This window comes from Charadrius vociferus, unplaced genomic scaffold (assembly GCF_000708025.1).
Source record: "Charadrius vociferus isolate BGI_N301 unplaced genomic scaffold, ASM70802v2 scaffold104, whole genome shotgun sequence".
NCBI lineage: Eukaryota > Metazoa > Chordata > Aves > Charadriiformes > Charadriidae > Charadrius > Charadrius vociferus.
In genome coordinates, this window is record NW_009648255.1 from 5,962,713 (window position 1) to 5,985,501 (window position 22,789).

A 22,789-nucleotide genomic window follows, 5' to 3' on the forward strand; every position below is an offset into this window, starting at 1 on the left:
GGTGCCGCCGCCCCCAGCGCCCCCGGACCCCCTCCGCCTCAGCACCGGTTGCCGCCCGGCCGCGGCGGGGGCTGAGGGGCGGCCCATGGGGGCCCGGCCCGGCCTCCCGGTGTGCGAGGGCCCGGCGGTGGGGTCCCCTCGGGCTCTGCGCCCTCAGAAACACGTCTTTCTCGGTGGCCGGAGAGCGAGATTTCCAGCTGTCAGCCTATTTTTAATCGCCGTATTAGGTTCTCGCCCGTTACCAATGTCGAACAATAGCGTAATGTGGTATAACACCACTCAAAACAGCCAGGCGAGCAGCCGCCGTCGCCAGGAGCTGACACCCAGCGTGTCTGTTCCAGTGATTCGTAAGGAGAAGGCATGGGACAGATGGTATAAGCATCTTAAAACCAGACGTGCCCCAGCCAGGAAATGATGTGGTAAGGAAAGGAAATTTGTTTTTAGAAAACATAAACAAACAACCGCGTCTAAAAATAGCCCTAATCAGCTTTCAGATCATGTTAAAATGTAGTGATAATTACGTGGTGTCACTTAAAGGCAAAGCAAAGACTGCTTAGGTATTTTCACTTACTTGGAAGTCTTGGACTTCTTAATATATAACTTTAACAGTGAGTTTTACAGAGTTTTTAATGCATGTTTTGGGCATAGTTACAGCATCAGTTACTATAATGCCTGTTATTGTTATGTATCGTTAACCCTAAGCCTAAATAGTGTTTGTTTGGGATTTATTGCTCTGCTGTAAGCGAGATAATATTCACGAGAGAAATCATAGAGCCGTTCAACAATGTACACTGCATATGTCATCTTTGTGCTCTCCTTTCTCTCCTTTTCCCTTCCCAGCCCACTTTCCCTTCCCCCAAGAAGATGATGTGTCTGTATTTGTCATGGTTCCTTTTTTCCCTTTAATTCAAATTACCGGGGGGGGGGGTGTGGGGGAATGCAAAGAGTAATTAATCAGAATCTTGTTAAGCAAGCCTTATCAATCACAGGCATTCAGTGAATTATCGTAAAACATTACAGAATTATTTCATAATCGTTATAGACGATCCCCTACCAAGGGTGACAATAGCTCAATAAAGCATCCGTGAAAACCAAATTAAATGTAATTTAATGTTTTGTGTAATACCCAAGGCTGTGGTCTTGCAGGCACTTAAACACATGCTTAATTTCCAGCCTGTTAGCAGTAAAAGTATTTCCCGGATTGTTAGTAATTAAATCGATGTCTGGGTGTTAACACTTAAGGTTTAAGATGGTGGCCTAAATTTGTGATATAATTATGCAGATAAATGTGTATTGTGTCTTAGTAGTTTCCCAGTGTATGTCAACAACAATGGGGAGACAAGGCAGCAAACAAAGAATACTGCTGAGTGCCTGGAGGGTGTTCTAAATTGGTCAGTGAATAGAACAACATGTATTTTTCTTGGTAGTTCGTTTTGGGTTTTTTTTTAAGCTTTTTGAACTTTATTGGCATAGTTACAGTATGATTATTGTGTTTCAGGATAAAGCTACAAGTGTCATCTTTTAAATTGAAGTGAAGGATGTTTATTTGTAGATGTTCAAGTGCTTTAAAAGTGTGTACTTATTTTAGGGTGGTGTCTCTTAATAAAGAGACTGTTTATCATACTGTGTGCAAGTCTGACATTGGAATACCCTATTGTCACTAAGTAAAGCTGAATTTCTTGACACACGTAAGGTTCTTAGGAGGAGACGGTGTGTTTAACTGTGGAAGAAGCTAGTGTAATACAGTTGTGTACAGAACCTGGGTTCTGAATAATATTTATAGGAGTTTATGTCTGCTGTCAAGATTGGAATCACGGTAGTTAGGTCAGCTAGCTACACGAGATGAGACATGAAAAAAAGTCTCGATAAAATAGTTCAAAGTTCTGTCAAGCCTACTTTCTGTGTTTTCCATCAGAAGTGATAACAGGAAGAACGTGTTTTATGTAATATGTTTTCCTAAAAAGACACATTGCCCAACCTGTATTACATAGCTTACAGTCTTCCTCTGGCAACACACTGAAAGGTGTGGAAGTTGCAGAAATCTTAACTTCAAAAGTTTGAATAAAGACATTTTAGAGGTAGAGTTTAGAAAGTGTCATTCCTGGTGGTAACTTCAGTGTAATTAACATGGAGATTATTTCAGACATGCAGTAGTGAAAAGAGACTGGTCTGTAGGATGCAGATTGCTTGAGCCAGTGGGGCCCCCACATAATTCAAGTTTCTGAAATCATGAATGCTTGCTGTATATCAAGAACTTATTAAAAGAAAAACAACATATGTTGTCTAATGGCTAATTTAATATTTTTTTCTTTAGACAAATAGATCTGAAAAGATGGGATATGTCTTTGAATGCCTGTTACTCCAGCAACCTGATCAAAGCTATTTCATTTCTTGGAAAAAATTAAAAAAACACAGTTCCATACGTATCCTGAAATACTCACTTAAGCACAAAATCTTCAGAGTTGGTTACTTTGACAAGCGTTCAGCTGGGTAACACGTGGCACTTTGTTGGCAGGTCTGCAATTTGACTGTTAAGTAGGCATTAAGTTTTAATTACATTGGCCAGATTCCATTGTGCACAGTTTTATTCTGCCCGTGTGAAGTTTTGTTTATCTTTGTGTTGCGATTAATAGCACTTGCATAGCACCTTAGTGCTGTGTCCTCTACTCTGGAAATGTTAATGCTTATAAATACTGCTCTTATGAATAGAGAAGACAGTTCTTAGGCAAATGTCTCGCTGCAAATTGATGGCTGAGGTGGCATCAATGCTGTGTACGTGCCATTAATGACATGTACTTTCCATGTTGACTTTTTTCCCTCTTGAATCGCTGTTTTTGAGCTTTGAGATTCTCCTGATGAAGGGCATCTACTAATCAGTATTAGCTGTTGTACCCTACAGTTCTGTCATGTCTTGATTTGGGCTCCGCTGGAAGGAAAATGTGCAATGCTGCTTCCTGTGCTACAGTTTTTTTGTGACTGAGTATGGAAAGGAGCTTCAGAAATGACAGTGTTTTCCAGTAACATAGATTGTAATCCAGCTTGCCTCTGTCTTCATTTTCTCACAATTTCTAGTAAAGCTGAATAGGATGATAACAAAGGAGAATGGCTAAATAACTTCTTTGAAAGTGAGTGGTGTCAGGTGATAGAGGAGGAAGAAACAAAGATTGGAGAGGGGGGGAATGCAGAAAAATAGGAATTAGAAGTAGCAGCCCCACTTGTCAGTAAAACAAGAATCACTGTCTTTTGAAAATCTGAATTAGGCTTTTGGAGGTGGGAAGGGAAAAAGTCGAAACAACTGGCCTAGAGTTAGAAGAGGACTGAAGCTGGCATGTTTTGGCTTCAAAATATTGTGCTCCTTTGGCATGTGTTTTAGAACTCAGTATGTGTACAGCTTTTGCTCAAAAAAATTAGTGACGGCTGAAAAAAAAGAAGGAAGAAAACAAATACTTTATAGGATATGCATGGAACAGAAAAATATGCGTTAATCTTTTTCTGTAAAGAAAAGTTAATGTCTTGTGGCTAGCACACAGCCACGGTAATCCAGAAGAACTGGTTTCTCTGCATGGCTCTACCACAGTTTCTTTTAAGAGACCTCGGGCAATCCATGTACTGGTCATCAGTGCAAGAGTCGGGCAATTTTATGTTTATTAGTCACTGAAGAAAATACGGATGGAGTCCTAAGAGCAACTCCTAAGACCCTAACATGTTTGTTTCCCCCCTACCCAGTCCCACCCAGTGATCTATGGAATCACGCAAATTTGTGTGCTTTTTCTCTGTCCTCCTGCACCTTGATTTATTTAGTCCAAGTATAAATGTTTCAGCAAGATGGATGAGGAGTACCCGCTCCCCTGCCACAGAACATTTTCTAGTCTAAGGTCCTGAGTATCAACAGGGAAAGGAAAAAGATAATCTTGTGATTCAGCCCAAGCTTTGGTGTGCTCACACCATCCTCGGAGAAGATAACGCAGTTGTAGTGCCCTTATAATGTGTGGAGGGGTGTGGAACATGGGTTGACATAGTGTCGTTTTTGATGTAGCCTCTCAGCTTGAAGAACAGGCTGCACGTGACAAATGTGGTTAAATTTCTTCTTTTCCTTATCTGAAAACTGTATAAACTATTGGGCTTCAGAAGGCTTCTGTGGGGGACAGCGTTCTGAAAATCTAAGTTCTCAGAAGTAAGAGCAAAGAAATAAACTAGATATTCATTTTATTGAAGTAAAAAATGTTTATGATCCCTTTGAAACAGAGGAGCATAAATCCTTGTAATGCATTTGTCTTCGCATGAAATAACTTGTCTTGTTAGTGATAGTCATCATTTATTCTGTTCTGATTTTCCAGAAACCTTGTTTACATTACAATGTTGTGGAAGGAAATCATCCTGTCTTGGGTCGTGCCTGTCTTCTCGCAACTGTGATGCAAAGAGGAAAAAAAAATAAGTGAAATTTCAAACCACAAATATGCTCTGGCCTTTTGACATCCATTGAAGGGTTCCAGGAATAAGAGAACCTGAATAAGTTGTACTTAGGTAGAGATGAGAGGGAGAAGGAAGCTCATGGGCACGCTAGTTTTATTGGCTCAGTTCAGATATTGTTATTTTTCATGTATACGGGCCTCTCTTGCTGCTGCAATCCCAGTTAGAGGTTTAATATTAATGGGAGCTACATCAGTGTATTAAGGAAGTTCAGAATGCACTGTACTGTACTTCAATGTGGGAGACAATGGTAAAAAGTGAATTTGATGAGGGTTTTCTTTCATTTCAGTGGTCTGGAAGGTCACTGGGTTTGAAAATCTCAACATCATTTTCTAGGTTCATATAGGACAGAATTTTGATAGGAATGCTTGAGGATTGTTCTTAAAAACCTTAATATTTCAGTGCATGTACTCGTAAGTAGGGAGACCGAGCACTGCTTTTCCTGTCTTGTTGTAGATGGAGTTCTGTCTAGATAAATAAGAGATTGGGTTGGATTTTACTTTTAATGTCATTCTTCCAGAGTTTGTAAATTATCAGGGATCATAAATCTCTAAATTTTACGTGCTGTCTAGTGACAACATGTTCTTTTGAAATATAAAATTAAAGTAGATGCAAGGGTCCGGAACAAAATCTAGAATAGAAAGTGTTTGGAAGCTTGACACTATCCTACTTTTTCTTAATTGAAAACAGTTTAATCATAGAATATTAACTAAGAAGGCATTTTACAACATTCCAGAAATATATTGCCTGAAATGTTTCTTGAATCTACCTGCCTATCCTATAAAAGCAAACTTTAAGTATCAGAAGGTTTTCATATGCTTTTTAAGGCTGTCATCTGTTTCAAAGCTTTATAATTTATTGAGAACTACCTCTTGATTCATTTGTATAATCCTTTTCTAAATGTATAAGGAGGCTTAAAATGCCTGGTGTTTGGCTATTTTTACAACTGAACGTAAAGATTGGTTAAACTGCGTTGTAAAAACATTGTCCTAAGATACTGAAATTTTCAGTGATTTTGTTGATTTCATATTTATCATGAAATTTAATATTATTTTCTATCTATCATCTGTTTTCATATTTTAACAGAAGCCTGGCTCTGCAATTAAAGGGATGAAAATAAGATGAAAAATGTGGATTAAATTCCAGGAAAAACTTGGGTTGAAAAACGACCTTGGTGAAACTGTGGCAGTCTTTCTCACAAGGAAGCTTTTTTTTTTGTTTGGGATGTTATGAAACTGTCCCACAGAACAGGGCAAAGCAATAGGTAGTAAGGAACAATAAAAAAAAATAAAATCTCCTGGTGCCAGCCAGTGCCTGTATGGTGCATCACATGACCTAGCAGAATCATAAATATTTTACGAAGGAAAAAAAAAAATCCTAGCAGCGGAATTAACATTGATGCGAATATCTGTAGCTTCTCTGAGTGTTTTACAGCCTGTGCTGAGAAGAACAACATTTGCCCTGGGAGTTGTTGTTCTGACTTTAATCTGCTGGTAGGAAATAACTAGAACAGCATTATTTTGAAACTCCGCTCACTCTCCAAGGTAGCTTAGCACACGTGCCACATGATAACGATGGTACGCCTTCACTTGTTTTACTGCTGTTAAACCAAATCTGTTTTGGTACCAAATTTGGTAGTATCATCAGTGATTTACAATTACTGGTACAATGGTACCATATAAGGGGACATCAAATCACAGTATATAAATTATGTGCACACATGCGCTGCCAGTTAGTGAATAGTTTTCCATGAGTTATCTGATGTTTTATACAGATTTTTAAAATCGGAGGGGGGGGAGGGTGTGAACATGGAGAAAGAGTAAAATTAATCTTCATGAGGACTGTTAGGATCATCTGGCATAATTTAGGCACATGTTTTTAAAAATGTCTAACGTGAGTATAAGAGCATCTTTCTGCATACATACAAAAAATTTAGGCTTTAAAAAATGTCAGTAATCTCCATACTAGCAAACTACAGAGTGGTTTTGGTAATTTGGATATCTTATACTGTATGATTCTCTTCAAAATTGTCCTCAGACAGGAAAGGCAACAATCCCATCTAGAAGGATAATTCATTAACCAGTTAATTTTGGAAGTTAGCTATGCAAACTGTTGAAAATTAACAACTCTCACCATCTAAAGTTTTTATTCTGGTGTAACAACATCTATTTGACCTTGCATTTCTACTTAACATGTGTCTTGTGATATTATGATTATACATCTTAAAAGCAGTAATGGGGGTTGTAAATGTTTATTGACCTTTAAAAACATTATGTCTTTAAATAGAATCTTTGAATTCTATGTATTCCTGTAAATCACCAATCTGTTTTGTGGCTTCTATAATCTGTTTCTTTGGCCAGCGTGAGAAGAATAGGTACTGAAGACAGCCAGTCTGAAAAGATGTCCTAGTGTTTCTCTGTTATTGATCTGCAAGTAGCGGGGGGATTTGGAGAATTAAGCATTTCTGATTTAAAAGAACTCTTACAGAAAGGAATTTTGAGGAATTTTGCATGAGTCGGTGTAATATGCCAAATGGTTGTTTCAGATATGGTTTTGTGAAGCAGGAACATTAGAAAGGTCTTCTTTTCCTGCTTACAAATATTAGGTCTTAATTTTAGATAACTGAAAACGCCCATCACCATCCTTGTGTCTTGTAAATCTTTGAATTCTGCTACCTCTCTGCAAGTTGGTAAATGTACATAATTTATGAATGCGTGCAGACTAAGGGCTCCCGTTTCCTAAAACGGCTGTTTTGACGTTCATGTACTTCATTCTGCTGCGTTTCACGCTGATGTTCCTAGGCCCTAGACTGGAAGATCCTCCTCAATGGTACTCTGAAGTCTAAGTCATTTTGTAGTCGTGCAGCAGTACTGACATTTTCTAGCCAAATCTTTCAACTTTTTTTCAACATGGTTTTCTCTTTTTTCACATGAAATTCAAGCTGTTTTGTATTCTGTCAATACGCCTGCTTTGCTGTCATTTTATACATACTCATTCCTCGCTCTGTTGTTTTTCTTTGCTCTCAGCTTCACAACTGTTTTCATCCGAACTTGTGTGCCTTTAAGCAGCTTTCCGTGTGCTCTTAGTTCCTCATTTCGCTTGCTCTCTTTTACAGAGCTGTTAAGTAAGTTCATAGTCGTTACCTTCGGATCACCTATAACTTTAGAATTCCTGCTTTTTTGGCTTTATGTAGATAGAAAGTTCTTGGGAAAAATTACTTGACCTATTTTCACATCTTTTACGTTTTATTTGTTATTGATATGTTGCCATAAAATAATGAAGACTTTGCAATATATGATTTTTGACCCCAAATGAGTTATTTTCCTGTGTGTTTAAAACTGTATTAATTTTGCACTTTTACTGTTGTAGGAGGTCGGTGAGCCATTCAAAGAGGAGAAGGCTGTTGCTAAATACTTACGTTTCAACTGTCCAACAAAATCCACCAACATGATGGGCCACCGAGTTGATTATTTTATTGGTAAGGTTGCTTATAACCAGAGAATGAAACTGTCTTCTAACATTGCACTTGGGGCAGGGGGGCCTGCTTTGTTTTTATTATTGCTGCTTTATCTAATAAGTACTGGTTTTACAGTTTGGTTTTGAAAACTTATCTAGGCATTAGATAGCCATAAAATTAATCTTATCAGCCTGAAGTAAACACAATAAATTTTTTGCTCTGTGATTTAAAGGTTTATAGTTGTCAAGAGTGCTGTATTTCAGAACAGTGGCTAGTCTTACTTTAAAGATTGAGAGGATGTGGAGCACCACCGGAACTGACTGACTGGTTGGTGTGGTTCAAGGAATGTAGACTACGTATTAAAATAAATGTCATTAGTTTTAATGCATTTTTAATTCAATTTTTTCTTCTAGCCTCAAAAGCGGTGGACTGCCTCCTGGATTCTAAATGGGCAAAGGCAAAGAAAGGAGAAGAGGCTTTATTTACAACCCGAGAGTCTGTAGTTGATTACTGCAACAGGTATGACCTAGCCTAATTCACCAATTTTATTAATGAGTATAGTTGTCAAGATGTCTTAGTTATTTAGGAACCAGTTTCACTTAAGCTTCATGCATTCTAAAACATTTGTGGTTGTATGTAAAAATAACGATAGTATGTTGATTACTGTGTTTGTGGGTGTCATACCAGAAATAGAAACAATGTCGTTTCATCATCTTTAAGCTCAAAACTCCCTCATGCTTTCATTGTGCTGCTTGGGGCAGCAAGATAACGAAACGATTTTCCTGAATTTCATAGTTACTTTAAGTTAGTAGGATCAGAGCCCTTAAATCTCTCCTTCCTGTTGCCATAGTCTGCCATCATGGCAGAAGCTGGACTTGGAGGTTTAGTTTATGCCTCTCAAATGGTATGTGTCTGCTGCTTAGGGTACTTAGTGCTGTGTTCAGATGAATGGCATGTTCTGACCGTACCTCATTTGGGCCAGATGCATAGGGTTATGGGGACAGCCTACACTTGGAGAGTTCTGTAAAAGCTACTTAGAAATGAAAAAATACAGCTAACCTGGTCTTTTTTTCTGGCCTCTTTTAGATAGCCATCCAGTAAGGTGAGATTCTTCCCCCAGTTCCAGGGCTGAGGCAGGGCTGATTCTGTGTTTGAACTTTCATCCTTTTTCTGATTTTTTTTCAAGAAAGTTTAGCGAAAAACATTATTTTAATGCGAGCGGAAAAATACGTTTTCCCTTCCAGAGTCTTTGGAGTGAGGTAGGAGTCTGTGTGTTTGTTCTTCAGGTACTAATGAATTGGATGAAACAACAGTTGGTGAAGTCCTTCAGCTCCAGCAGTGTAATGAGGGCCTGTGTAGGGTGCAAAGAAAATCAGTTCGAACCTCTGTTCTCTGCCACTGATTTTTATCACCAGTGTCATTTTGTGCCCTGATGATCCGTTTGGCACCATACCATGTTTACAGTTTGGTTTCTCTTGCTTGCTTCTTTTTTTATTATTGCTAATAATGCTAAGGCCACCTTTGGTCACTGAAGCCATTTTCAGAGTTTTAAACGTTAGCACTGTCTGCTTCCTTTGCCTTCTGGACGGGATTGAGGAATACCTTAATATAAAACTAGTCCCTTCAGCGTAAGAAGCTGTTTAGGCTCTTACTCATATTAAAAACAAGTACCTCAACTCTTCATGTAGCTATTCCTTTTTTCACCTGCCCTGTCAAACAAAAAACAAGTATCAGATCTTGCTCCTTCATCCTGTGACAATTGCATCCATCAGTTGCACATTTAAAACAAGTTACCAACTGAATTCATAACTCTGCTACTGTACACAAGGTCTCCTGGTACACTTAATATATTGATCTACGTTCAGTAAGCTTTCTTTTGTGGGGATTTGTCACAAATAACACTTTGTTCAGCAGATCTCGAGAGAGTTAACAAGTTGGGAATCAGCAGGCAATCTGGACTTCATTAGTCATGTCAGGATCTGTCCCACTTCAGGACCTGGCCGTTGGCTGCACTGATACTGTGGCTGTGTGCTCTGAGCAGTAGGTCTTGCACAGTCCAGTCTTATATTCCATCAGAGGTAGTTGTGTCAGGGGAAATACAGATTGGATATTAGGAAAAATTGCTCCTGCAAGTGACAGAGCTGTCTCTCAGGCAAGACCTGTCCTGTGGGCTGCTCAGTACCTGAGCCCCCTAAACTTCCAGCTGTGAAGAAAAGTAGTTTCCCCCAAACACATGATTTTCTGTTGCTAGAACAAGAATCCGTGTCAACAGTTGTCTGAAGGAAGGATTTTATATACCTGAAACAACTTTGCTTCATAGTCAGCATGCACATAAGTTTAATTGTTCGAATGACTTCTCTCTCTTTAGTGAGTTTTCCTAATTTAACCAGCAGTCCAGCATAAGGATTTGGTCTGCAGCAAGAGATGAAGGAAACCAAGGACAAATCAAATTGATTTGGAGCATAGGTCCAGGATTTTTGGTGTGAATGAGTGCTTGGATTTCACATCCCACTGCTTCCTCTCAGTCTGAAGAGCAGTATTGTTACTGCTCTTCCTATTCTGAGTTTGTCTGTGATTCATTCAAGGACGTTACCTGTTGGTGACGACCTTAAGACTACCGAATACTCCTTCCTCTCGCCCCATTGGTCACAGGTACACTTGCTATAAGGTTTGTTTTTAGCTGACACGAATGGAGTGCTTGCATATGTACCACAGTTTCAGCAGGGTGATTTTAATCACCGTGCTGCACCACTTACCAAGGAACTTGATAAGCCATATGTCCACTTTCTTATTTTTGCTATGACGTACATTGACATGAACTTGAAAATAAATATTGGATGGAGTTGCATTAATGGGAAGGATAATTAAATTGACCTGGTGGCTTCCTACATCTTGTGTATTCATTTATATCTGTGCAAAATTCTGCCACAGAAAAGTGTGGGGTTTACCCAGTTTTGAACAGATGAACCAAAAAAGCAAAGCGAGAGGTGAGAGACAGGATAATTAGGTCTGGTGTATTTAGTTGTAGATAGGGCAGATGATGATGACCTCTGTCTTTCAGTCATGCTATTGATGATTGTATTAGATAGATAATCTAGAATGGTATCTAATAACATAATTGAGTCTAAACATTGTTGTCACAGCCACACTTAAATGTATCACATAATTGAGTCTAAACATTGTTGTCACAGCCACACTTAAATGTATCGTTTAACTTTTTTCATTTTAAGACTCCTGAAAAAACAGTTTTTTCATCGAGCATTAAAAGTGATGAAAATGAAACCTGACAAGGATACAAAAAAAGAAAAGGAAAAAGGAAAGGCCGAGAGTGGGAAAGAAGAGGAGAAGAAGAGCAAGAAGGAAAGTGGCAAAGATGAAAAAACTAAGAAAGAGAAAGAAAAGGAAAAGAAAAAGGATGGTGAAAAAGAGGAGTGTAAGAAAGTAAGTACTACCTGTAAGAGAAGAGACAAACCTGTAACAGAGGCTCCATTACCTGATTGTTAAGATTACATTGGCTTAAAAATATGGTTGGTTTTTCTGAAATGTGACGTACCTTTTTTTGCCTGTTTTCATGTCTAAAATATGCTAAGCTTTTTTATTTAAAAAAAACCCAACAACTTTGGAGTTGTTCTGATTTTGATCTAGATAAAAAAAAGAGGCTTCAGTTGGGCCTTTGTACCTCATCTTCTAATGTGGACTGAGTTAATCAAAACCTGTTTCTCTTCAGCTGCAGCGGGTAACAATGCTTTGTACAAGTGTACGTTAGCATGGAGTGACACATGCAGGTGACATCTCAAAGCAGTGCAGCTGCACATGTGAAACACAAACAATTTTGCAATGTTTGGTAATAAGAATGTTTGGAATGTAGTATTTGGTACTTGGTGCTTGCAAATAGCTGTGTAATAGCGGGCTGGTTTTCTGTATGATAGCTCCATTACTCATCTGCATAATGCCTAGTTTTACAGACTTCAGATTTACTTACTTTCTTTAAAGTTCAGACTATTATTACTGTACAAGTTTTCATATGCTCGTTCGTGTTTTCATTCCTGATTTATTTTATTATCAGAGCAGAATTCCTAAATTAAAATGTTAGGAATCTGCGGGAGAAACTCGATGAAGGAATGTGGGTTTTTTTTCCATACACAGTGGTACTAATCAAGTGAGAGTTAGTAGGATAATTAGTGCTCAAAAGTTATTCCCATTCAGACATTCTGAAGTGAAATGACAGCACATGTAGTGAGAGGTATAGTCTGCGTGTGCAAAGATCTAGATCTCAGAAGAAAGCTTCATGGCTAATAGAAGAATTATAAACAAAATCATCTTGCTGACAGTCTAAACACAGAAGCCAGTATAAGATTACCTAACTCTGGAGGTACTTTAAAATGCTGATTATGAAAGTTATGAACTGCTCCGATTCCCTGTCATCTGGAGTGTTACATTATTAAATGTAATGTTAATTTTTAAACTGATAATTAATTATTGAACTGATATTTCAGCGGATTATATAAACCAGTGGGTAGTAACTCCAGCAACAACACGGGGCAAAAATTAGGAAGTTAATTTCAAGGGAAGAAATAAGCAAAGAGAACAGGAGGCAGGGAAGAGGAAGCAGAAGATCCAAAAAGAGATTGAGGAGGACAGAGAATAAAGAGGCAGAAACTGATTCTGAAAGGCGGCCCATGTGGTAAATACGGCATCAAGGTACCAAATAATTCCAATAAAGCTAGCGATTATAGAATCGTTATGGTTGGAAGAGACCTTTAAGATCGAGTCCAGCTGTTAACCCAACACTGCCAAGTTACCACTAAACCATGTCCCTCAGCACCACCTCTGCCCGTCTTTTAAATACCTCCAGGGATGGCGACTCCACCACTTCCCCAGGGCAGCCTGTTCCCATGCTCGATAACCCTTTTGGTGAAGAAATTTTTCCTCATATTCAACCTAAACCTCCCCTGGTGTAACTTGAGGCCATTTCCTCTTGTCCTATCGCTTGTTACTTGGGAGAAGAGACCGACCCCCACCTCGCTACCCCCTCCTTTCAGGGAGTTGGAGAGAGCGATAAGGTCTCCCCTCAGCCTCCTTTTCTCCAGGCTGAACCATGAAGTGTTGTACCCGGTTCTTGATCTTTGTGAAGACTTTGTGTTAATATCAGCAGAGCTTTGCTGTGCATTTTAAGACATAATGTAATTCTGAAGTCATAGTCTAGTTCTTAGACATTTACTAAAAATAAAAGTTCTCTTTCCTTACAATTTTTCTTTATATTTGAGATACCCAGTTGGTAATAAATGAGAACAAGATGAAATAAAACATCTTTACGTAAAAAGTATGAACGTGATCTTAAGTTTATGGAAAGTTACCAGACTCAATATATTAAAATTCTAGAAATTAAAACCCTCTTAATTTTTTTTTGTTGTATTTTAAACATGTATATTTTGTGTTGGTCCTCAGGATGAGGCCCCAGGAACACCCAAGAAAAAGGAAACTAAGAGGAAATTTAAACTTGAGCCACACGAAGACCAAGTTTTCTTGGATGGGAATGAGGTAAGATTGATGGGTACTTTCCAACTTCCAGTGTCAGTGTACTATTGTCTGATAATAGGTTCATTTACTGGATTTCTGCAAACTCTTTCTTGACATGTTGAAAGAAAAATCAATGGCAATCTTGATGGCTGATCTTGAAACATCAGCTTTTTAGATGCTTGGAAGGAGGTTAGGGGGAGGTAAATGTAGGACAGCAACTTAAAAAAATCTATAAGAAAACTTAATTGCCAGTCATTTACGTGTTAGCAGCCATGAGGTGCAGTGTTTGTCCTCGGGGTGTAAAGCAGGGTCAGAGCAGGCTGCCCAGAACGGAGGGTTCAAGACCGGACTGGGGAATGCCCCAAGCAGCCTGGGCTGGCCTCGCAGCTGACCCTGCTGTCAGCAGGAGGGTGGACTGGAGACCTCTCAGGTCCCTTCCAACCCAGATTATCCTGCAGCCACTGTCATGCTGAAATAATTTCTGAACAAACACAAGCCTCTTAGAACATGATGTTCAATCACAGGAGGGGAAATCAAAACTATCTGCCACCCAGGGGCTGCCTGACTTTGTCATCTGAGCAGATAGGTGACATTTAGGTATTCCTGAATTCTTATCCTGGCTTTACCACTGGAATTGTGGTCTTAAATACTTCTCTGTATTTTGCTTTCCTGGAAGACAAAGAATTTAGTTCTTTAACAGCTCTGTAATGTAGAGTCATATTTGTGCTTTTAAGATTTGGGATAAGTGGTAAGTCTTTACTTCAGCAAAATTATACTGTGCTCAGTGTTGATGCTGTGTGTAACTGAACTGGAATCTCCCCTAAGATTCTCGTATACCTTTGGTTACAAAACATACATGGCAGTGAACGCTGTAAATAAATCACTTGTGTGGAAAATGTGCTTCCTTCATGTATCTTTATTTTACTCTTCTCAGTCAGCTCTTTTACAACCTTCCTTGCTCTGTTTCATCCCACCTTGTACAGAGTCACACCTACCTCTGATCCTCCCTAGTGTCTTTTACACGGAGTAACCAGGATGGCACGCGGCATTCAACATGAGGGTGCAGTACTGTGTTTGCACTATAACCGTATTTACTTCTTGTCTTAACTTCATTTACTTCTTTCTTTATTAATAAGCTGATGTTTTTTAAGAACTGCAGTTCCTAAGAGGTTTTTTTTTTAAGTAGTAGCTAATTTAGAGCCAATCCTTGTGTATTTACATTAGAGTGTTTTTTCCTTTTCTTTATTATTTTGCGCTTAAGTATTAGACACGATCTATTGCCCAGTCACCAGTCATGATCTCCAGTTTGTTTGGGCTCACAGAACAGTTGACTGGCAGCAGAGCTACACCTGCGTAGAGTCAACTTTCACACCCTGTGAGAAGTTGAATATTAAATACTTGTTTTATCACACTGAAAAAACTATTACTGCCGCTGAGGTGTCCTCCTGGTACTTCGTATTAACACATTTGCCATGAGGGTCGCTGGTTTCCAGTAATCAGCAGCTTCTTTTCACAGTTAATAGCTAAGATTCCAAATGTTTAAGTTTGGTAAGAAAAAAAATTCCTATTTTTCTAGTTCAGGAAATCCTGCAGTTTACCAAGAAGTTTGGGTTTTGGTTTTTTTTTTTTTAATAAACCTGAGCAATTATGATTGAAATGGACCCACAGTTCTCACACAAACGTTTGGTACCGAGTGTTGCAACTGTAGACATTTAGATAACAGTGCGCTGTGGAACAGAGGGTACAGTTACACTTATCTGAGGCCATCAAATGGGACTTACGTTGAATTGAGCATTTCGGCTGGTTGCTTTGTTCCATAAGTTCAGTCTGTTTTTTTCTCTTAAGGGAATCTCTTCAAAGCTAGAAGTGTTTTTTTGTTTCCACTTGTTGGACCTGAAAAATTTTTCTTTACAAAAATTTTTTGGCTTCATGCTGGACAACATTATTGAATAAAGAAAGATAAAACCAAACCTTGATCAGTGATATATCTCAATCTTTTCTGAATCATTTCCCCATCGGTTTTACTGTCTGATTGTTTTTCCCAGGATTTTACATCACCTGGAAGTTAGTCAGGTTACAACTTCTTTTATGAAGTAATTCTTCAAGAGATCCAGTCACAGTTTTCCACTGTTTTTCTTAAACAGTATGGAAACTCCTTGCCCATCCTTCTCCCCTTCCCAGCTGGAAGCCTCCAGCACAGCCAGTGCCCTGCCCAGCTCTGCGTTGTGTCCTGCCCCGGCAGCACCGTGTCGCTCGGCCTCCTGCCACAAGGCTCAGATTATCATCAGCACACAGCAAAGGCAATGGTGTGGGCACGCAGGCGTGCAGCCCCTGGGCTGTCTGTCTCCTTTTGCACCTCTTTCACTGGCAGAAACCTGTTTCAAGTCCTGTTCAAAGCGCAGCCCTGCCTACGACACACGGCCCCTGCCCTGCTCTGCTGCCCCGGCGCGGTCTGACTGCAGGGCCGTTTGTTCAGCATCAAGCATGACAGCGTGGCAGTGAGCGTTTGGGTGAGGGAATAAGTGAAATCGTTTATCAGAGAGCTTGTTTTCCAAGTGTAAACCGGATTATTTCTGTTGTAGGTGTATGTGTGGATTTACGACCCCGTTCACTTTAAAACTTTTGCCATGGGACTTGTACTTGGTAAGTAAGAGTAGATACTTACGAGCACGTGGTAAATGTAGGCGTAGTATCAACAGGCCTCTCTGTCCCTGGAGAGGTTTGTCTTTTTTCTGGACAAAGTTTTGCTCTTCAGTTTCAGCATGATTTGACACCAATCATATCATGAATTTTGATCTCAGGGTGGAGGGACTACACGTTTAAAACAAACAAAACCAAACCTGAAACGTGCCATAGCTGATGTCTGAACTTGCACAAGTTTGCAAACTGTTCATTTCCATTGCTTTAAGCTAACAAGTTGCCCAATACGCAAATGTGGTTTATATAAAAACGTGAGAGATGTTAAAGGAAGTATTTTAAACTATGAATGGTACCTTTCTGACCCTAGAACTTGTATTTGTGTGGGATAAGCCCAATCAGCTGAGTTTATTTTTTAATCTCAATTAGTACAGATGTTAACTGACATCAGTGAGCTAACAGATTGCTGTACTGCCTGTCTAACGCCCTCGACCTGTACCTTCCAGCTTCCTCGCCCTGAGAGAACCACCTTTCCTGAGAATCTGGGTCATCCCTTGGGGCCACATTCAGGCCTTTGGCCAGTCCTTGGGGCCACCATGATCTCCACTGGGCTCCCTGCGCCTGTGTCCTGCCGCTCTGGTTACAGGCAGCTCCCTGCTCACCCGTTTGCGCGTGCAAACCCCTCTCCTCGGAGGTGCCCTCCTTGCTGTGTTGACTGAGCACAGCGACGCAGAATTGCTGAATGTGCAACGAGTATGAGAACCGGAGCAGGGGGACTAGATGAGGTTTCAGTCAAGGCCCAAAATACTGTCAGTAACTCGTATTATGCTAAGCCAGTACCTTGAATAAATGATAAGCCTACAACCTTTATGCACGTACCAGCAAAAACTAATTGTGCTTCTCATGCTTTTCTCCTTATCTTTCTACTTAGTGATTGCTGTTATAGCTGCAACTCTGTTCCCGCTCTGGCCAGCAGAAATGCGTGTTGGTGTTTATTACCTCAGTGTAGGCGCGGGCTGTTTTGTCGCCAGTATTCTTCTTCTTGCCGTCGGTAAGTGTTGGTCATTGTCACTGTATCAGCAGGTGAAGTCTAAAAGGGCGGAGACGCAGCCTGTTTCTTAAAGGTGGTCTAAGATGTGTGACTGTCTCGCTGCCTGGAGGTTGTTGTCAGCATCAGCCAGGCTGATCTCGTGTACGGATTTCCCTCCTGGCCACCGGGTGTCAGAGTTGTGCCGCTGAGAGAAAGACAGCGTCTGTCACCTGTTGGTGTTTCCTGGATAGTGGAGATTTGTTTACGACCTCTGTTGAAAAATTTTTTAAAAGCAAACCCAAGAATTTTACGTAAGAACAGATTCAGCAGTGAGAATGGTGTAACCAGGATTTTAAAGCTTTCTTGGGTTTGTATTTCTTCAGCGGAGGGGATTAAGAGCTAAATCATAGGTATAAGGTTAATGGGGTGGGGGAGATGAGGTGAAAACAAACAGTTCCATGATGCTATTGCAGAACGAGAGATTTTCCACCAAGATCACTCCTGTCCCTGACTTTGGGTGGGTGTCAGCAGTAGACATCTCTTACACCATAGTTGTACAGTGTGGGTGTTTATAATAAACCCCGAATTTCCCTTTTCCTCCTTTATACAGCTCGCTGCATCCTCTTCCTTATCATCTGGCTCATCACTGGAGGAAGGCATCACTTCTGGTTCCTGCCAAATCTCACAGCAGACGTGGGATTCATTGACTCCTTCAGGCCCCTGTACACACACGAATACAAAGGACCAAAAGCAGACTTAAAGAAAGAGGAGAAATCAGAATCCAAAAAGCAGCAAAAATACGACAGTGAGGAGAAATCAGACAGTGAGAAGAAGGAAGATGACGATGGGAAAACGGAAGCAACAAGGAACTCGGGAACAGACGGCTCGGGAGGAGAGCGACATTCAGACACTGACAGTGACAGGCGTGAAGATGACAGGTCCCAGCACAGTAGTGGAAATGGAAACGACTTTGAAATGATCACAAAAGAGGAACTGGAACAGCAAACAGATGAAGGGGATTGTGAAGAGGAAGAGGAGGAAGATACCGAAAGTAGGCCTTCACATGAAAAATCATAACTCACTGTGGGTTTGGGACTCAGTATGTGCAAATGGTTGGATTTTCTTTGTTGGCTGATCACCAAAACATAGACCATACAGTAGCATCTTTGTTTGCTGAAATATACATGTTACCAAACAGTTTTATATCTAGTTCCTTCATTTTTTTTTTTAACCATTAACTTGATTACGTGGTACTATGTTAATCATTAATATCCATTGACAGAAGTTTTATCAATCTGACAAGTTTTCTATTGATTGATAGATTGCCCAGATTGTCCTCAAACATACTGAAAAACATAATTTTCTGGTACTTGCATAACTGGTCAATTAGTTTAGCTTCTCAAACTTGCTTTTGTAAAACACGTAAAAGTTGAATGACCAAATCTCTGATTATTCCTAGTTATACTCATTTGATAGCTAGTTAGGTAAAGCCCTTCTTAGCCCACAGCTTTCTTGATATTTTTCTTGATTTTTATTTTCAAAAGATTGTGAAAACTTTCCTAAGAAAACTAGTTTTAGCAGAAGTATTTTGCTGAAAATATAAGAAGCTGGTAGTGCTGAATGTGGCTGCAGTGTTCTCTGTGTCTCCAGACTGTGTGCCAGCAACTGAGGAAATCCAAACTGGTTTTGTACATCGGTTCAGAGAAAGATGTCATCTCCAGCAGGTGAAGGAGGCAGCACCGTTTGGAAATTATGGCTGTTTTCTTTCTCCTGCTCCATCGTAATTAAAAAAAAAAATTAAAATGTATTCTGTATATAATTTACAAATAAAGCAAGCCATTTACTTTAACTGCTACTTATTATTTAGAGATTTGATCCAGCATTCAGTTTGTATTAAAGCCATTTTGTGGTGTATCTATCAGAGAAATGCAAGTCAAGAGGACCTCACAGAATATTTGTGTATGATTGGTAGCTGTTCCACAAGAGCTTTAGTTTTGTGCCAACATTCCATGTATTTGAGTAAATTGATCTTTATTAAATGAAAGCAAACAACATAGCTGTATGTATGCCTTAATGTTAAAACTTTCTATATTCTGGAACTGGAATACTTTTTAAACTGAAGAGGCAGGAGAGTATCCGTCTCTTCAGAACTGTAGGTAACTCAAAGCTAATATGAAGTGACCATTAATAATTTGTTGATAAATATCTCTAGTCTGTGCAGTTGCTCTTGCACATCCCTTTCTGTTGGATGTTTGGAGGATTTGCCATTTGTTTTGGTTAACTCGGCATTGCAGAGGTTAAGACTTGGCATCGTTCCTCTGGATGACCGTAACAGTAACTATAGATGTGATTGTCTCCCAAACCCACTCAGAGATGATAAGGGTAAGCTCGATGTTTTAGTAACTGACTTAGAGAACTTTTTTCCCTCTCCTAAATTGCTTCCCCTTCCTTCCAGCATTGGCATTTTGGATGAAGATACTAATTTTTTGGATTGTGCACATACACATGGGTGTGTTGATAAGCAATTCATGGATATGGTGTATTTGCTTCTTAAATCTCCTAAGTACTTACTCCATAAGGAAACAGATAAATTGGATCACTTTTTTTTATTAACATAGCTAAAAATTAAAGGACCCATTACCTAAACGGATTGACTCCTGAACACTTGTGTGTTGTCAGTGATTAAAATGGCTAACGAAGTCCTGTCGCTGCCTTCAGTACCTTACTGAGATATGCCTTGTGTGACGATGAAGGCTCTTGACCAACAGCTGCCTTTTCACTCATTTCAGCCGCTGGTTTGAGACAGACTTTGCTCGTACAGAGGCCAGTTTCCTTTGCGTTTGCATTTCACATCTTCATGTCCAGCGTTGAGAACTGAGCTGCATTTCTCTCTGTGCGAGAACCTTCAGCTCGCTGGCGGTGTAATTCATGGTCCGGCTGCCCTGCAGAGCTAGTAGTACAGCTTGCTTGGTAACCCTTCCTACCCTACCAAAAATAAAAGTTATAAAAATCTTCTCTGTACTGAAGGCATCCTCACAGTTGATGATGTGAGATCCCTGCTGATTCCAATGGCAGCTAAAACGAGGGTGGCTGAGCCTTCTGCGTATGTATCTTCCAGAAGCCGTTTACAAATTAGCACTTAGGAGAGCACTCCTATACACGGAAGACGTGTGGCAAGGTGTCTAGCGGTGCTTCGCAGCAGGCAGCTGAGCTACTGCCAGTTTTTGGAGAAATTAAAGCGGTAGATTTCAATTGTTTCAAGTACAATTCCTCCTAAAAGTAAAATCTTCACATCTTAAGGACATCTGAGAAAATAAAGTTGAAATGGTGAAATAATAAATAGTAATGTTGCTGTGTTTTAAGTGGGTGCACGGATATGCCAGCGCTACCCACTTGTGGCCTGGGGACAAATGTCTGGCTCTCAAAATTAACTATCAAAAATTTGTACTGTCACCTTAATAGAGTTCCAAGCTCACGCACCTGCAGAAATGGAATTACTCTTCAACTCTTTGCCCTTGATCTGCAGTGAACAACTCCGAACCTTCTGAAGCAGCGTGAAGAAATATTTGTTGGAGCTGTTCAGTAGTTAAGGAAAGGACTTCATGACCCATTCCTGTAATCTAGCATTTTCTGCAAATATTCCCCAAATACTTCAGAATTATTTTGGAATGAGGTAATGAGAGAGAGAAGTGATTACAATATGCCAGTAACAGTAAAATTGTGCATGGACTGGCAGTACCCTGACAAACACTTCCAGTCCAACGAGAGAAAATCACAAAAGTACTTGGCCACGTTTATTTATTTATCAGGACACTTTTATATCAGGTATTTCAAAGTTGTTCTTACTGATTTTGAGTAGTCTAGGGTGACCCTATGGGAACAAGTATAAACATATCTATTTAGTGGAAAGTTATTCAAATAACTACCCTATTAAAATGTCCTTCCTGCAATAAGATTTTACAGTGGTCTTACTGAGATTCCTCCCAGTATTTTATATGCCAAATATAATTTTCTGATTATTTTTCTTTGCAAGGAAATATGATTATTCCTAACCTCTTGGAATTAAATAATTACTGGTAAAACACAAATGAGTATTTAATGAAGATCAGCATTTGACAGAGATGTTACACCAAGCGTGCTCTGCTCTGGTATGGATACAGTCAGCTCACTTACGGTGTTCTGGGGTCCTTAAACAACGGGAGATCTTTCTCTAGCAATTAAGAAATAATTAAAAATTATTTTTTGACAAACTTGCATATTTCTCTATCTGTAGAAATGTTGCAGTACTGGTGGGGATGCTTGTGATGATAGGCAATTTTCAAATAGCGAAGTACCTTTACAGCAGTGGCTGAGGGGGAGCATTTACTTTCACCTACTATATATCATATAGCAGAGTTTCCTGTGTTTCTTTTAAATACATGTATTTTACAGGCGATATGCATTTCGCTCATTTAGGCCTGATTCAGTTTCTGTTTGAAATAACACCAGATGGAGTTCACAGAGTATCACACAGCATGAAGAACGGCAGATAAAGAAAAATGGAGAATGTCTCAGTTCCTCAGTCAACTCTTAAATTACACTTTAACCCGGGCCTGCCTTCCTTTTGTTCGCTCAGGAGAAAGGCTGACAGAAGCACCTGCCTTATGTAAACATTAAATGTAGAAACGTGGAAAACATACCTGCCTGGCTTACCCCCTTATTTCCCTTCCTGCAACCACCTGCGTTTCCCTCTGCGGCACGGAGCTGTCAGAGCCTTGCGGGGTTGCTCTCCAGCACCTCCGAGAATAGAATTCTTTTCTAATAGGGTCACAATGACAGCAAAGTCATATTCAAACCTCACAGTTGGCATCAAAAGCACTGGGCAACAGAGAAACATCCTCTTCCAGCTGCGGTTGGTTTGCTGGCAGCAGTTGGAAGTCCCCGTCAGAATCCCTGTGGGCACATTAAGTTCAAGGGAGCTCAGTTTAGAGAGCAAACCCTTTTCATCCGCCTTGCGGCGGTGCCCTTTTCCTCCCGCAGGCTGTTGCTGAGCCGCTTGCGCCTTGCTATCCCCACGCCACAATTTATAGACTCCAGCCACAAACCTAAGCCATGTACAAAATAAAACACACCTCAATATCACCTGGGAAAAAGACCACCATTGAAGAGTTACGTATCGGTACCTACTGTTTTCCTCCCTGGAGGTGCCACAGTGAGGACAGCAGCCCGGCTTCTCCATCACCGAGTGCTCCAGAGCCTAAAGAAGCTCTGGGCCTGACTGTAGATGACACAGCCCGGCTGTTCGTAACAGGGACACCTCCCTCCCCTCTTCCCCCTCCCCAAAAGTTGCCTTTTTCTGATGTAGGTGCCCTAAGTTGCTATGCACTGCCGTTAGCTTGGGGCAAACAACAGGATTTTGAAGGAACATGATGTCCCACCTTTTGCAGAACAGACAGGGGCTCCCCTCTGCGCGAGACCTGGGGCACACCGGGCACGTGCCCTGCTCTGGGCCAGCCGGGCTGAAGGAGCTCGTGGCTTTGGCTCCAGGCACCAGGGAGATGTCGAGCCTGCAAGCCAGAGAGGTGCGAGGTCCTAACACGTGGATCCGATGGCAACAACTGGTGATTTTAAAATGGTGCTGGCCCTTAAGTACCCCATGAACGATGCTCTGGCCTTAATTTAATTACTAAGGAAGA

General features: G+C 40.3%; 1 protein-coding gene across 1 annotated transcript; it reads left to right on the forward strand.

The window, feature by feature from the left end:
- Nucleotides 1-3,422: 3,422 nt before the first annotated feature.
- On the forward strand, nt 3,423-19,319 carry SEC62 (SEC62 homolog (S. cerevisiae)). Its single transcript, XM_009884433.1, has 8 exons — nt 3,423-3,447; nt 7,838-7,948; nt 8,341-8,446; nt 11,158-11,368; nt 13,376-13,468; nt 16,030-16,090; nt 17,016-17,135; nt 17,725-19,319. The coding sequence occupies exons 2-8, from the start codon at nt 7,918-7,920 to the stop codon at nt 18,189-18,191; spliced, it is 1,089 nt and encodes a 362-aa protein (XP_009882735.1). The 5' UTR covers nt 3,423-3,447; nt 7,838-7,917; the 3' UTR covers nt 18,192-19,319.
- Nucleotides 19,320-22,789: the final 3,470 nt, after the last annotated feature.

Coding starts and splice junctions, on each gene's coding strand:
- SEC62 (XM_009884433.1), top strand. CDS start 7,918: ATGATGGGCCACCGAGTTGATTATTTTATTG. Junction 13,469..16,029: donor TTTTCTTGGATGGGAATGAG/GTAAGATTGATG, acceptor TTTCTGTTGTAG/GTGTATGTGTGGATTTACGA. Junction 17,136..17,724: donor TATTCTTCTTCTTGCCGTCG/GTAAGTGTTGGT, acceptor TCCTTTATACAG/CTCGCTGCATCCTCTTCCTT.